Raw genomic sequence first — 16,835 nt, 5'->3', positions numbered from 1 at the left:
ATATAGTTTGTACCTGCTGAGTGACCCAGGACACCACCCCAAATCTTGCTCAAGGTTGACTTCTCCTCACGTAATCTCCCCTCTTGCACACCCCCCCGGCCCTGAGCTCTTTTGTAGTTGTCTTTTCTCTACCTAAACTACCATCTTAGCTTGGAGAAACTTGGACCACATTTTTCTCCTGTTTTAATTGAGACTGCTTTTGCTGCTTCTCATACTACGATTAGTTCTTTCTACATGGATCAGAGATAAGATGTCTGATGATGAGACAAGGTCTACCCGCTTATCTACTTCATTGCAAAATATCTTTGAAGTGAAATGAATAAAAAGTATTTAGAATGAATGAGCACTATGAAAGTTTACATCTTTTTCTTTGTGACTTTGCAGAAATTTTAATTCTCTTCTAAAACAGGCACTGTGCTGGGAGCCGAGGCTTCAAAGGTGAGGAAAACAAACATGATTTCCTATCTAGGGGACAAGGAGAATATTAAACAATCAGTAGACGTGCACCTAGAAATGAGGACACAAAAAAGAGGAGGGTTCCAGGGGAGATTATTTTTAGATTGAATTTCCTGGAAAGAGTTCCCTGAGTGAAAATTAAACGAAGACTTAAACTTGAAGTAGGGGATGGCGAGGGTTGGAGAAGGTTCTAGGAAGGGCATTCTGGGGGTAGTGAGTCCTTGGCCGGGAGTCGTTGTCTTGGTCTGAATCACTGAATCATTGTGGCTGCAGCGAGTTCTCAAAGGGGCAAGCACTGTAAGCTATGGCTGGAGCAAGAGATTTGAGCCACGTGGTGGAAGGTCTTATTTATTGTAATGATTATGAGTCATCATTGCCAGGTTTTGAGCAGGGGTTGGGGAATGAGTTCATGACATGTTCAGAGCTAATTGATTATAGTAATTACAACCGTATATGTAAAGGATCTGATCAAGCATTTTCATTATCACAAAGCAGGGCATTTCTGGGTGTACAGGGAATAGCTAGATAGATAGACTCATAAATGTATATGTGCTACATATGTTTTATACACATATGCATGTATATATGTATACACGCATATACATGTATACATACACATATGTATATGTATGTGCATGTATACACACGTACATAGGTGTATATGTGTACACACACACATAGAAATTCAAATTTGAGTTTGAAAGTACACTTTGAGACTAGGATTAGAGCATTTCTTTAGATTCCCATTATTATTGTGCAAAGCAACTGTGAGTGGAAGTTTAATTTGTAGATTAAAATCCAAGTTGATGGGCTTCCCTGGTGGCGCAGTTGTTGGGAGTCCGCCTGCCGATGCAGGGGACATGGGTTCGTGCCCCGGTCCGGGAGGATCCCACGTGCCGCGGAGCGGCTGGGCCCGTGAGCCATGGCCACTGAACTTGTGCGTCCGGAGCTTGTGCTCCGCGACGGGAGAGGCCACAGCAGTGAGAGGCCCGCGTACCGCAAAAAAAAAAAAAAAAAAGAAAAAAAAAATCCAAGCTGATATTTAAGTTAGATGTTTAAGGTGTGACTTGGAGATAGAAAAAAGACTCACAGGGAATAATCTGAGGACAATAATCTGAGAACAGTACAGACTGGGCAAAACATAATATCTCTCTTTTCTTACATTTTAGGTTCAGAATTCATGTCAACCTGATGACTTTATTGTAAAGAAAAGATAACAAACCTAAATCTAAAACTGAAACTGCAGTCGTCATACTGTCTGAGTAATAAAAGGCTAGGTTCACATATAGCCCATGAATTTATCCAAGATGAGGAAGGCTAAAGTCTCCTCTGGGATGCTGCTTCCCATGGCCCACTGTTGGCCTGCCTGTTTGGAACCCCAGCTCTGAAATTATTGTGGATTGAACAGAATTGCCAAATAATAGGAGAAATAAGAGAGCAAAGCTGATTTCTGAGGCCTCAGGTCCAAAAGTCAATGTTTACGCTCTCCCATTGTCCAATGCTGCTTCAGTCTGTGCTGTGTTTTCAGTGATCCTTAAGAATTCAGAACCAAAAATGACCAGTATCTGTTCCTCCTGGTCAATGAACTTCTGGCATGGGCCATACCATCTGGTCCCAAATAGAACCACTTTCCTCATTTGAATTTATAGAAAGGTAAATATGGAACTTGTACAAAGACGTGCTAAAGAAGAAGTATAGGGTCATCAGGGTTAAATAAAAATTGTGCACAAACAAAAAGAAATCCTTTCCCTTTTCCAATCCCAGTCTGCAAAAATGGAGGGTAGACTACACAGGGATAATGGAATATCTATAATATCCCAAACTCAATGACATAAATATTATACAATCTACATGCTCATTGTATGCATAGAGCATAAAACAATAGGATGTTCTTGAGATGAGCCATCTCATCTTTTAGAAATATTCTTTCTCTTTTTTTAGAATCCAGTCACACTCTTCTTGAATTTGAAGCACAGAAAACAGCTCCTAATGTCATTTTGCAAAACCTAAAGGGTATATCTGTGGTTTGGAAAAAGGAGAGTTTGAATAAAAAGTGTTAATCTGTTGAATTTTCTGCATTGCCACACACGTGCTGTGACTTCCATCCTACATTTTCTCTTTTGCTTTGAGTTTAATTGCATTTTTAAATTAAAACTCACTCAAGAAAAAACATCTTTAAAAAAGTTAAGATGAAAAGAAGCTAAGAGTGCCAACACCGAAATGATAATGTCCAGAAAATTCCAAAGCCTATATATCTCTAAAGGAAGGATTACATCTTCCAAAATAAATTCACTTCTATTACGTGGCTATACATAAGATATAACCCTAATACCAAAGGAAACTGAAATATTGATCTCATAGTTCAATGAACATAAAATCTATATTTATTTAGGCAATCACTCATTTTACAGTTTCCCAGAACTGGTAGGCTCGTGGTCACTGGCACCATTAATTTTGATAGCTCAGTGCTAAATAAATGTGAAGTATGCGTGAAAGCGTATGCTCTCATTACATATCTTCCAACGTAGAGAGATTTTTAATGAATACTGATAATAATTGATAATGATATTGGCTTTACTTTTTAAGCCCTTCCTATGGCCCAGGCAGTATGCCAAACACTTCAGGTCAGTGTCTTTTTAAACCCTCACAACATCCTGCAAACATGCATCATTACAGTCACTTAACAGTTGAGTTCAACAAGGCTTACAAAGGTTAGAGTTGACTTTCCCAAGGTTATACAACTACTAAATTGGAATTGGAGTTCAGGCTAATCGGATTCATGAAAGAGTATTGGTACTGTTTTTTTTAAAAATGTTTAAAACCCCCTTAACTATATATTTGTAAAACAAGAATGCATCATCATCTATAAAGGCAAATTATTCTTTGACTGTATGGCAACTAGAGTCAGATCACCTGGGTTCAAAGCCAGTTTCTACCACTTGGGCAAGTAATTTAATTTCTCTATAATGTAATCTCAGTGCCCATAAAACAGGGTTTATAATAGCATTTACCTCCTAGGGATGTTGTAGGTATTAAATAAAATAGTCTCCCCAAAACATGTTGCCTGATACCAAAAAATGCATTTGATACAGGGTAACTATTCTTATTCTCCTCCTTCTTCTTCTCTTTTTCCTCCTCTTCCTACCCCCCCTTCTTCTTCCTCTTCCTCCTATATTTTCATTACAGATGTTAGAACACATCAACACAACTTCAGTGAACTTGAATGAAATGTTTTATAGTTCTGTAATTTCATGCTGCTTCCTCTGTGATCTCAGATACTTTAAAAGATCACAAACATTTCTATCTTCCTATCTCAACCAGAACAGATTTACAAAGGATAATCCTCAGTAAACTGTATCTATGGAACTGCAGGGATTTGACTTCCACAAAGTTGACTGCCCAACGGACAGGGGAAAATGTTCCAACCGTTCATCGGATTTTTCTCCCAACTTAGTTTTCTTTAACATTGTATCCTCCTGGGTTGAATCTAAATTAACTGAGCTTCTATTGGGTTCTCAGCATCACGCATTTTCCATGGCTACTTTTTTGTTATCACATTTTTTTCGTTCACGACTCAGGAAATTAACTTACTTGCTTACTTCCTTTCTCTTCCTTTCTCTTTGGCTTCAAAATATTTGAGCAAAGGGATAAAGAGTTATAACCAGTGGTTTAATAACTCAGCTATGCCTAAGTTTTAAATATATGTATTACTTTCTCTGACTTGGCCTTCCTAAGTATCGTTTGATTGGCCACTATGTGGAGGTGATTGGTATGCATAGATAAAACCAAGAGAGTTTTTGGCTTGGGGAACCTGTAGTAATGTAGACATAGAGTTTTATTTAGGTTGTTTTTTAAAATAAGACTAGTCTTTAAGATTAAGTACACCTAAACACTCTAACGAGATCAACTTTCATTAAAACACATTGAAAATGGAGGGAAGAAGGATGAATATCTGAAGGAATGTATGAGAAAGAGAATTGAAAAATTTAAGTCATTATGCTTACATAATAAACCAACTGAGAAACAAACAAGAGAAATATCCCGTGTGATTAAGTACTGATTGGATGGTCATGGAAGACTTCTCTGAAGAAGTGAATTTTTTTTTTTTTTTTTTTTTTTTTTTTTTTGCTGAGATCTGAGTACTAGGAAGAAACCAGCCATGTATAACTCAGGGGTGACAAACAAAAGCCAGAGCTGGACAGTAAATGGTAAAACTAGATTTTATTTAGGACTATTGCAATAGGGGAAAAGGACCTCAGTATAGAACTGAGGTCAATTCCAAATACATTACGGGGCAAGTGGGAATTATTAGAGCTAGGAAGCAGGGTGGGAGTCATCGGATGGAAAATTACTAAGAGGAAACACAAAGGTAAGGGGGGATTTCTGGCTAAACTGACCTAAGAGGATTCTTGCTGAAGACAGGCCAGGATGGTCAGACATCACTGGGAGTATGGTGGAGGATGCGGAACCCAATCAGATATCAAGGGTGATCAGATATTGAGGGTGTGGGTTTCTGGGTAAACTGGCTTTGGCAGGATTATTACAAATAGTGGGTTCTACAGGGAAGTGCATAAATAGGCCTAGAGGAAGGTTCAAGAGCCCAACTACTGTTTTATCAAGAAAAGAGTTTTTGTCAGTTGTGGAATCTAATAGTTTAGCATCCTGTCTGATGGAGATCATCCCTGCAGGATGGTCTTTCTCCCTGATGGATACGTTTCCTCCAGTTCTTTTCTCTATTCCTTCTCAACTTGTGTAAAGTTTGGAATGGCAGGTGGAGTCTGAGAGGCTGCAGTAGCGTAGCCAAGGAAAGGCCCGCAATACAGCCACTCTCTGTTCTTTCCAAGTGAGCTATGTCTAAAGGGCATCCCATGACTAGAGCAGGGGGAGACTGGGAAACAAGATCATTTCCCTGGGATGGAAATATCAAATTGGATATTTGTGATCAACTTTATAAATAGAGTCATGTCTCTTTAGGAATTCTGGCTGCCTGTCTGGACAGATTCCCATGCAATGGTGTTATTGTGGTGAATTTTCCCTGGTAAAGTATTAGCTTTTAATCTATAAACTCAGAAACTCCATCCTTAGATGTCTAGAATAACCAAGATGTCAAAGTAGCCAAGCTCAAAAGAGATGGGTGCATGTCTCTCTTTAGGCTGCTATAACAAAACACCACAGACCTATAAACAACAGAAATGATTTTTTCACAGTTCTGGAGGCTGGAAGTACCTGACCAGGGTGCCAGCATGGTCATGTTCTGGTCAGGTTCCAGGCGGCAGACTGCTGACCTCTTCAATGTCCTCACATAGCAGAAGGGGCTGGGGAGCTCTGTAGGGTCTCTTTCATAGGGCCATTATTCTCCTTCATGAGGGCTCCACACTCATGAACTAATTACCTCCCAAAGGCCCACCTTCTAACACCATGACATTGAATGTTAAGATTCCATTATATGAATTTGGGGGTGGGGAGGACACAAACATTCAGACCATAGCAGTGTATGAAACCAGAATTCCACCTTGCTGGTTTCTAATGTGAAATATATGCGTAATATTTTGGAAATCACTCTTATTAAAAAGTTTCTTGATGAAACTGAAGTTAGAGAAGGAATGACTCGTAAGAATCATATAGGTCAAAGCTTTAGTTTCTATCAGCGTGCTGGGGCCATCCCCACACAGGGATATAACAGAGGACCAGATCCCCTGGGCATTGCTGTGAGTGTCCACCATCTTTTGCTCTGTGAGTTTCCTGGTTTTATAATCCTTGTGGCTAAAAAGATCCCCTCTGTTTGTTCTTCCTTTACATATGTTAATACCTTCCCTCTGATTTCAATCCAGTCTTTTTGACCAGAAAGTATGTAATCTCTTTTTATATCTCTTCTCTGAATCATCCTGTGGTGATTTTGTAATACTCAGAAGGCAGGCTTACTTCTTTAATTTCCCTATTCTGGTAGGATGCTTTCTGTTTCCTCAGGGTGCACACTGTACCCTAGTTCCGTGAAAATAACAATAGCATTTTCTATGAGATAGCTACATAAAACAGGAAATTAATTTTAGGATTTTTTTTTTTTAGTGATCTATGCTGTGCAATAAACTGACCCAAAATGCTATGGCTTAAAGCAGTAACAATTTATTACTTATTGTTTGGTGAGTTGAGTTGGCTTGTATAGGTAGTTCTTCTACTCTATGTGTCATTGATTGGGGGTCTCTCATTTGGCTGTGTTCAGCTGGCAGGCGGGATGGGTTAGAAGGTCCAACAAGGCTTTACTCACATTCCTGGGCTGTCTTTCTCCTCCGTGTGGCCTCTTTGCAAAACTAGGTTGAGTTTCTTCATAGCTTTTTGGTCTAAGAGGTTTTACATGGCAATTGGCTTTTCAGATAGAGGAAGTGAAAGCTGTCGGTTCTCTTAAATTCAAGACTCAGAATATCACTTCCGCCACATTCTGTTGGTCAAGGTAAGTCACAAGGCCTGCCCTGATTTGAGGAGAGGGACATAGACCACCTATTGAAAGGTGGAAAACACACAAGGAAGGAAGGAAGGAATTAAGGGTGGCTCCCTTGGAAGACTGTCTATCACAACTTGCCTTCAAGTCCCAATATTTCCAGTAGGCAAATATTGCCCAGAAGTTTCGTTGCATTACACCATCAGCTTGAAATCCAGGATTTCATCATCTAAATCATGCCCATGTGGCACGTTGAGTGAAATTCCTCATATGCAAAGGTCTTTGAACTAAAAGTACAATTTATCTGCCCTACAAAACCTGACATAGACTGGCAGGTCAGGAGCAGGAAAACTGCAGGGTACAGTCTTGTTCAGAAAAGTAGGAGCGGGCTTCCCTGGTGGCGCAGTGGTTGAGAGTCCGCCTGCTGATGCAGGGGACACAGGTTCGTGCCCCGGTTCGGGAAGATCCCACATGCCATGGAGTGGCTGGGCCCGTGAGCCATGGCCGCTGAGCCTGCGCGTCCGGAGCCTGTGCTTCGCAACAGGAGAGGCCACAGCAGTGAGAGGCCTGAGTACTGAAAAAAAAAAAAAAAAAAAAAAAAAGTAGGAGCTTGAGAGAGGGGAGTCACACAGAAGTCACTGGTTTATACCAATTCGGAAATCCAGTTGTGCGTATGTGCCCAGTTCTCCCTATTCGAGAGCAGAATTTATTGATTAGGGCCAAGCTTCCCCCAGTTTTGGTTCTCTGTGGTTCTTAGTTTTGCTCTCTCAGTGCTTAAGTCTGTCCTTTGAGTCATCTTTTCTTGTTCATAAGAAATGCCCTGTATCTAATTTAAGCTAAGGCTTTTTCATTCCCACTCAACTTTAAGACCATAGTGTTGATCCAGCCCCATGTCTTACACTGTTTCCATCCACACTTTGATCTGAATTCTGTGTTTTCATTGCTGGCAGATCCAGGATGGTATTACAGCACAGATACTACAATTCCAAATCTGATCCTTTTTGCACATTATCACACTTTCTTGGTCCTACTGTAAGCAGACCAAGGGTATTTGTAACTCCCATCCCTTTACAGACACCTTAATTTAAAAACTAAAATAAAATAAGAAAAGAACAATTTTGTGGATGGCATTATGGGGCTTGTGACTGAAAATAAAAATATTGCTCAAACCTCTGGAATTGTGAGTTGTGAAAAGAGAGTTATTGTGAGCACAATTCTGCTGAAAGTGGGAAATGTGCCTCTCACCTTCTAGAATCAGCCAGTTCAGTATCACAGAGTGTGGCCGTTACTTCTGTTCACTGGACTCTAATCTCCCAGTTTGAATTACATATTTAAATATATCTCTATAACCAGAGCTCTTTAAGTATACCTCTATAACCAGGCCATGCAATAATACCACTATAAGCATGGGTGAGAAGACCTTTTAAAATGATACTTTATGCCATATACAAAATAATGAATTACAGAGCTTTCCCCCCTTATTTCTTTCCTTTGTTTTAAAAGTTATAAAAGATTGAATTGACATTATGAGGTTTTTTTAAAGTAGTTGATAAGGCATTTATATTTCTTCATCAGTGATATATGGAGTTTGGGTTGGATAATCTCTAAGAGTCCTTCAACTTCTGGGAGTCTGTGACCAAAGAGACTTTCCATCAGGGGAAATACCCACCTGTGATGTCATCTCTTTTTTCACTTCTTGGGTCAAGAATATTCACAGACACCAAAGCCTGGTTTTACAGTACACTTTTTTTTTTTTAGTAGGGAAAATATTATTTCAGAAGGATAGCTTGACAAGGGACATGGCAGATTTCCAAAATTAACTCTGAAAGACAGATCATCTGGGCATGACTGAAAGCCATGCATTACCTTTGTGCTCAGATACTTCATTTCAAAAATGTCACTTTCTGCTTATTCAATGCTACTGTCATTATACTATTTTAAGCATGAAATTTGTGTTCTGGAGCTGAACAGGGATTATTGCTTCTATCTTTGGACTTATTAGTAATGATTTAAAATTCATTTAAGAGCAATAAAAATCACTTTTTATTGTGGTTGAATTTGGTTAAGTGTTGAAATTTGCAATGCAATTTTTATTGTCTTTTATTAGCAGTAGTTCAGCACCTATATATGTAGATCAAGACTATTTTTAAGCACCTTCTAAAGAAATAACTTTTGAAACATGAGTTTTCCCTTAATTTTTAATTCCCCAGGGTGATGTTAAACTAGAATAAATCATGAGGCAAAGTTGCTAAAAATTTCAGACTTTTTCTTATTTGGGTAAACAAAAAACAAGCAAAGCAGATATGACAGTTGAAACAAAATTTCATATTTACTCAATACATGGAATAAGGTGAAACCAGATGATGTCGCAAATGCAGAGAAAAATCATTTCATTAGCGATGAAATTATTCCCTCCTCTGACTTTTCGGAGAGAGCCATGAGATTGCAAGGAGGATGTGGAATGGGAACCAGACATTGCCTGGAAGAAAAGTCTCCCAATACTGAAGGAATGAATCTGTTTATTCATCCCGATTGGCTGTAATTTACTTATTGCTTTACTCACTAAATAATCCTCATTTCTCTCATTTTAAATTTGGATTCATACAAAGGAAGAGGAGCAGGAAACAAAATGTGTTTGAATTATATGAATCTGCCTGCATTAGGCTCTTTTCACCACACAGGGAAGGGGAGAGGGAAGAAGCTTGCCCAGATAATGAAGGATTTGCTGGGCAAGGTTGGCTGGAGAACTGCTTCTGATGGTGGGCAGCAGAACATACGAAACCTAGTGGAGCAGGGAGTCTATATGCCAAAGCAAACAACTACAGAAAACAAAGAGCATCTAGAAAATGGGTCTAATTAAATAATATGGCACGTGCCTTGGCACGAATCAGAAGTTGGAGCATCAGATTAAGAAGAATCAGAATAACAGGCAGTGTGGTGGAAGGATGCTCCTGGGTGTACCTGGGATCAGCATCTCTGTATTCAGCTGTAATATGCTTTCTGTGATGTGGCTTCAGGGGTGAGGAGGTACCGGGCAAGGGAAGGTGCTGGTTACATTGAAAAGACTGGGAAAGAGTTAATTCTTCAAGTAGCAAATCTTATTAAAGTATTACAGTGCCAGAGGATGAAAAAGTGGGCGCTCAGGAGTTAGCTTTATAGGGTCTTTACATAGGGCTCAATCAGTATTCTCTTGTCTATGTCATCTCAAGCTGACATAACAAAATTCCACAGACTGGGTGGCTTAAACAACAGACATATATTTTCTCATAGTTCTTGAGGGCAGAAGTCCAAGATCAAGGTGCCAACACAGTCAGTTTCTGGGGAGAATTCTCTTACTGCCTTGCAGATGGCAACCTTCTCACTATGTCCTCACATGGTGGAGAGAATAAGACAACGAAGATACCCCAGTGACTCCTCTTATAAGGGCACTAATCTCATCCATCATGAGGACCCAGCCCTCATGACCTCATGACCCAATTATCTCTCAAAGGATCTACCTCCAAATAACATCACATTGGGGGTTAGGACTTCAACATATGAATTTGTGGAGGGGACACAGTTCAGTCCATAGCAACTGTCAATTTCGATTACCTCAGAGTCATCATAAGAGTCACATATTATACTTAATCCCACTCGTCAGATAATACCTGTACTTGGTTTGGTACTGAAGTTGTCCTAACAGTTCAAATAAATTATCACAATTTCTTCGTAATGAATAGTTACCTTAATTCTAACTATGTTGTGTTCTAGAATAGAACCTTTTTCTTTCTTCCACATTTCATAGATATGGCGGGACTTTATTTCATTTTTTTCTGATCTTTTGGCAAACAAAGTTGCATATTCTGAGCGCAACCCAGACTTTGGTCTTGCTTATTCCAAAGGCCACCTTCCAGTCTATGTGGGAAGAGGGATGTTGGTTCCAGGGAAGAGGCTGCTGCTTCCCTGAATATCATGTCACTCTCAGCTCTACCACTGATCTCTAGCTTCCCGGGAATCCTGGGTTATGGTCTTCCCTCAATGCAGTGTTTCTACCTAGGCTTGGGCTCTGCCTGTCCTGTTATTTCTGTCCGTACAACAACCCAAGTCTATGTTTAGGGAAGGGTCAAAGAAAACGGCAGTGAATTATAATTTAGGAACCAGAGAAAAATGAAAATCTTATTCTAAGTATGATTTTAAGCATATAATGAAGTTATCCATCTCATGGACACACATTCATTCCTAGCTTTTGGTTAACTCTCCATTTACAGAACACCTTGCTACTTCTCACACCATCCAGCTCCTAGAACTCAATAGTCAGTGGCAGATATTCCTAGAGTGTGAGTTACTTAGCCTAGGATGATACACTGAGGTGGAGCATGGCAGGAAACAAGCTTCAGAAGAGTAATCTGGATGGACTTTTGTTCTAAGTCCTGGCTCTTTCAAAGTCCCTCCAGTTCTAAGTCAATCTCACTCATTAATTTATGGGTTTACTTTATTTGGGCTCCAATTTTTGTATGTAGTCTGATGATCTATTTGAATCATATGAAAATTAACATGCATGGTAGATTTCAAAACCAATAAACATGTATGACCGGTAGGAGATATAGAGAAGAGCTATTGGTCACTTTGGGTCCCGCCTAAAGAATTATCTGGATAGTTTTCATTCCATTATGTCCCTAGGCTTTTCCCTTTTGACACTAAAAGTCTCTACTGCTGTATCGTCCCCCTGTAAAATGGCATCTAGTTTTTTCCTATTGTAAGTTAAGGAAAAGTCGACATACATTAAGAAACTTCCCTTCAACAAGCTGCTTGATTGTAGTGAGTGAAACCATCACCATGGGTACAATGGAGTAGAATATTTGAAAGCAGGAATGACCTAGAGAAGCAAAAGATATAGCCACTGCTAGAATGTTTGATGGGTTCTCTTTCTCTGAAGGCACGATTGATGCATAAAGCAGCCACCTAACTTATCTCTAAGCACTTGCTTCTCCAATAGTAAGTTTTAGAAAAGCTCCTATGTCATAAGTTTTGCTAGTTGAAAAAAAAACCCAGAAAATTTGGGGTGTTTCCTGGTTTGTGCCTTGAGACCTCCCCTCCCTTCAAGCTGCAAATTATAGAGAAGCCTGTTCTTTTCTCATAGGTGTACACCTATAAGCTATACCGTCAACTTACATTATATGCTACCACTTACCACAAGCAACTACATTCTGCCACATTGCATAAAAATGATAATCATTGTAATCATATATCAGCACAATGAGATAATATCAAGGCTCCAGTACTTTCCCTGCATGCTAAACAATTGATTGCAGTCACAGACACATTGCCAGCCTGTTCCAACCTACTAGATGGAGTCAGAAGTTTATGTTCCATTACAAGGGGGGCTGTGGGGTGTACTTGTATGCATATCTGTTGTGAGTTTCCAGAAGTTATTCTTGCAGCTTACACATCATTCTCTTGATTATTATTCTCTTGTAAAACTCTCTAGGGGGTTCTGATGTGTCAGGGCAATAAATTCATTCCAAGACAGCATTTGGGATATCATAAGAGATCTTATGAACTAAAACAAATACACCATAATCAACAATACCTGGAGATTTGGAGATTAACTTGTCTAGCCTCATAAAATGTTCACATCAATTTCCCCTGAAGAATCAGACCCATCTGTATAAAAGTTATTTATCTGAACCAAGACAGAGATTAAGTCTAGCAGGCTGGAACATTTTTACCCCAAATAAAAGCAAGATGTGATCATGTGTAATAGCCACATCATTTAAAGGGCTCAGTCCCCATGGTATTTTTGTAACCATTTGTACTAATAGAAACTCTAGATTTTTTTCCCCTAAGTTTCTTTGTTGCTGAATTCTTAGAAGTTGATTTTTATGAAATGTGTGATTGTTTTTATGCAATTGTGTCATCTGAAGTTTCTATTTAGGAATTCTGAGACAGAGGGATGAGTAAGTCCTGGTCTTAATGCATTTATCCGTGTTGGATTATTTATATTAGTTTGAAGATACATATGACTACTGTTCTTGCATCATATTTTTCTAAATATGGAAATGTTTGACTTTTGTTGGCTTTGTAGTCTACGTCTCCAGCTTGAAACGCAGCATTACCCCTCCCCTCCAATGTTTAGAGCAGTAAATCCACCTGAAAGCCATATTTGAAAGCTTTCCTATTGTACTCATCTGTTTTATGTTTTCTTTTTTCTCCTTCTTCTTTTAGTGCCAGCCAAGCCGAGACCCCACAGTGATGAATATTCAAAGAAGATTCCTCCTCCAAAACCAAAACGGAATCCAAACACTCAGCTCAGCACATCTTTTGACGAAACGTATGTCAAGAAGCACGTGCCCCGGAGGACCTCACTCCCTCGGGACCCCTCCCTCTCCCAGGTCAGCAGCCCCTCAGGGGGCCCCGAGGAGGAGGAACCCGTGTATATTGAGATGGTGGGGAACATTCTCAGAGACTTCCGGAAAGACGACGACGACCAGAGTGAGGCCGTCTACGAAGAAATGAAATACCCCATTTTTGACGACTTAGGCCAAGACTCAAAGTGTGACCTTGACCATCACAGTTGTTCTTCGCAGTGTGCTACTCCCACGGTGCCTGACTTGGACTCGGCCAAGTCCTCAGTGCCATGTACCCCGAAGGGTTTGCTCTGTGACATTCCTCCACCCTTTCCCAACCTGCTTTCTCATAGACCCCCGCTGCTGGTGTTCCCCCCGGCCCCTGTGCAGTGCTCCCCCAACTCTGATGAGTCTCCGCTCACCCCCCTGGAGGTCACAAAGCTTCCTGTGTTGGAAAACGTGTCTTATATGAAACAGCAAGCCGGGGCGTCACCATCCTCCTTGCCGTCCCAGGCCTCCGGCCACCCTAAACTGGAGAAAGACCAGGCTGGAGCCCTGGGACCCATTCCTGCTGCCTCGGTTCTCTCCTCGTCCCCTCCCCCGCCTTCCACTCTATACCGAACGCAGTCTCCCCACGGCTACCCCAAAAGTCACTCCGCCTCTCCGTCACCCGTTAGCATGGGCAGGTCCCTGACCCCGCTCAGCCTCAAAAGGCCCCCGCCCTACGATGCCGTGCATTCAGGCAGCCTCTCCAGGAGCTCTCCATCAGTGCCTCATTTGACCCCCAGACCGGTGTCGCAAGATGGGAGCAAGATGGTCAATGCCTCGGTCAATACCTACGGGTCGGCTCCGAGCGGTTCCCGGTCCAGAACACCCACGAGTCCTTTGGAGGAACTAACCAGCCTCTTTACCTCGGGACGCAGCCTGCTGAGGAAGTCGTCCAGCGGCCGCCGCCCTAAAGAACCTGCAGAAAGTAAGTGCACAGACGCTTTCGTTTGTGACTTGAGGGCAGTGAACCCCATGATGTACAGATAAGGCACGTAGTAGTGCTATTTGGTCCTTTGAGCTGAAATCCGAAGATGTGTGATTTTGCTTTTGCCATATCCAAGGAAACAGTGCGTTCTCATGGGTCCTTAAAAGTGAAAGACAGAGGCAGGGCAGTCTGAGTCAGAGAGATGAAGATGCTGCCCCTCCGGGTTTTGAAGATGGAGGAGGGGGCCATGAGCCAAGAAATCAGGAAACCTCTAAAAGATTGAATAGTCAAGGGAACAGATGCTCCCCTAGAGCCTTCAGAAGGAATGGCAGCCCGGCCTACAGGCTTCATTTTAGGCAAGTGAAACCCATTTCAGACTTCTGCCTTCTAGAATTGTAAAGTAATAGATTTGCATCATACTTTTAAGACACCAAAAAAAAAATAGGAGATAATGCATTCTGAGAGGACTAAAAGTGATGGTCTGCACAATATAACATATTAAAAAGAATCAGTTTTAAATTTAAAATAAAGTGTAAGATCTAAATTCTTCAGGGGCTGTGGGAAATCTAACAAAGAAAACAGATCACTATAAAATTTTTAGGTACATGTCTCGATTTGGGGGGGAAATTATACATTCAAACATGGAATTGGTTAAGTGTTAAAATTATCTTGTATTAAGAGCCTGCTTGAGCAAATCTGTATTAGAAAGCCTTTGCTGCAAAGAAAGCAATTCGAATAGAATCATTACTTTTTTAAAAAACAATGAATGATTCTTTCCACATACTTCATGTTGTTACATTCTTACTTTCCTGCTAAACTAGAATAGGCTCACTATTTCCCTTTTAAAACCCTTGGTAATCAGCATCTTATTCCCATGGTACTCTTCCTATATCCATCAATATATAAATTACAGAAAGATCACTAAGTCATAAGTAGGAGGGGAACATTATATTTACCCCTGAATTTCAAAGGCCAGGGAATGTCTCTATCTGAATGGCTAATCCTTTTGTGAGCCCCAAATCACTGCCTAATGATACCGTAAAGTCAAAACAGATCCCAGTTTTCTCAATGTTCATTTCATTAAATTACACTGCTTTCCTTTATTTAAAAATGCCTTAGGGCATCTAAGCTGAAAATTAATCACTTACATCTCAAATGATCCCACCACAGTATTTTATTATTCTACTCATACAGTTACATTGAGGACCTTCTTTAAAGGAAAAGAACTCTTCAACATGTCTGATGAAGATGATGATGACACTCCTTAGATAATTAATATTCATTGGTAGTTGAAAGCCATTTATCTTGTCTTTTTTTCTCTTTAACCAGAGAGATTTATGAAAGCATTAACCACTTCAATAATTCTACTCCCTCCCTCCCCAATAAAAACATTTCATTTACCTGACTGAAAGGCAAAAACTTCTCATATTTTAGACATATCTTGAATTAAATACATACATGAATACACTAAAATATTTTAAAAATTATTTAAAAAATTGAATTAAAACTAGGAACCTCCTATTTCTAGAGTGGTGGTTCTCAGCTGGGGTGATTTTGCCCCCAGGGACATTCAGTAATGTCTGGAGACATCTTTGGTTGTCACAACTGGGGATGCTACTGACATCAAGTGGGTAGAGACCAGGGATGCTCCTCAACAGCCTACAATGCACAGGACAACCTGCTACAAAAATTAAAAAAAACAAAAGCAAAGAACAGAAAAAAAAGGATTATCTCATCCACAATGTCAATAGTGTCAAGTATGGGAAACTCTGATCTAGACAATTTATTAAAATTGAAAGTTTTTTTCATATGATTGATTTGGTTTAAACACAGATAAGTAAGGTTTTTGGAAAAAGTTGAAAAAAAAAATAAAGGAAAAGATTTCACTCTCAAAATACGTGATGGTTAGTATGAAATTAGTAGAAGTTTCATCCAAGAATTGGTGAAATTAGCCAATATTCTCCCTACCTACCAGTTTCTTTGGAGGATTCTTAGCAGCTCCAGCTGGCAGCTATACCAGTTAGCTAGAAAAAGTATATGTAAAAAAAAGTGATTAACTAATGAAGTTATTTCAAGAAAAATCCATCTGTTAGAATCACTCTATGTGCTATATGTCACAGACTTCTCCATTCGACTCCAAAATGAGCTTTGTGTGCTTCTAAAACCAAGCTTGTACATGGAGAAGTGATCTAGGCTCTTTATAGCTTTTTAGGGATCCAAGGATTAAATTCCTTCCCATGGGCTATTAACTGTGTATCAACCCTTCAGAGGAAGGTCATGCCCTGGGTTACATGAATTCCAATATTTTACTTTACACAAATGGAAGGGAGGAAAAATGCACATAGCGTTTCTAATGAATAATCCAATGCCATTTACTTTTGACTCTGGAAGAAAATAGAAGAACACTATCTGATGTTGACAAAATCATAGGGGCTCTCAGAATCTTCCTGTAATCCACAATGTAGATCCAAAATTGCTGGTAATTGAAAGCTAACCTACAATTACTGCTGCAGTACACTCAGTGATACAACCGTCCGCTTCACTCTTGACAGATAGGATTCGTAGATACCTGCTGATAACAAAGGGACAAGATAAGTGATAGGAAGTAGTAGAACATTCATGACCCCTGAGTCACATTTGGCAT

General features: G+C 40.0%; 1 protein-coding gene across 1 annotated transcript in view; it reads left to right on the top strand.

Annotated features, from left to right (window-relative positions):
* Positions 1-16,835, top strand: part of NYAP2 (neuronal tyrosine-phosphorylated phosphoinositide-3-kinase adaptor 2) — a 201,954-nt gene that overhangs the window by 124,761 nt on the left and 60,358 nt on the right. Inside the window, exon 3 of the mRNA XM_027119892.1 lies at positions 13,097-14,191. Coding sequence (XP_026975693.1) covers positions 13,097-14,191 — 1,095 coding nt within the window. The remainder of the gene's footprint in view (positions 1-13,096; positions 14,192-16,835) is intronic.

This window comes from Aethalodelphis obliquidens, unplaced genomic scaffold (genome assembly GCF_003676395.1).
Source record: "Aethalodelphis obliquidens isolate GAN/ISIS:26980383/991018 unplaced genomic scaffold, ASM367639v1 scaffold2, whole genome shotgun sequence".
NCBI lineage: Eukaryota > Metazoa > Chordata > Mammalia > Artiodactyla > Delphinidae > Aethalodelphis > Aethalodelphis obliquidens.
Note: the sequence above shows the minus strand (reverse complement) of the source record. Positions and strands in the feature narration are given on the sequence as shown.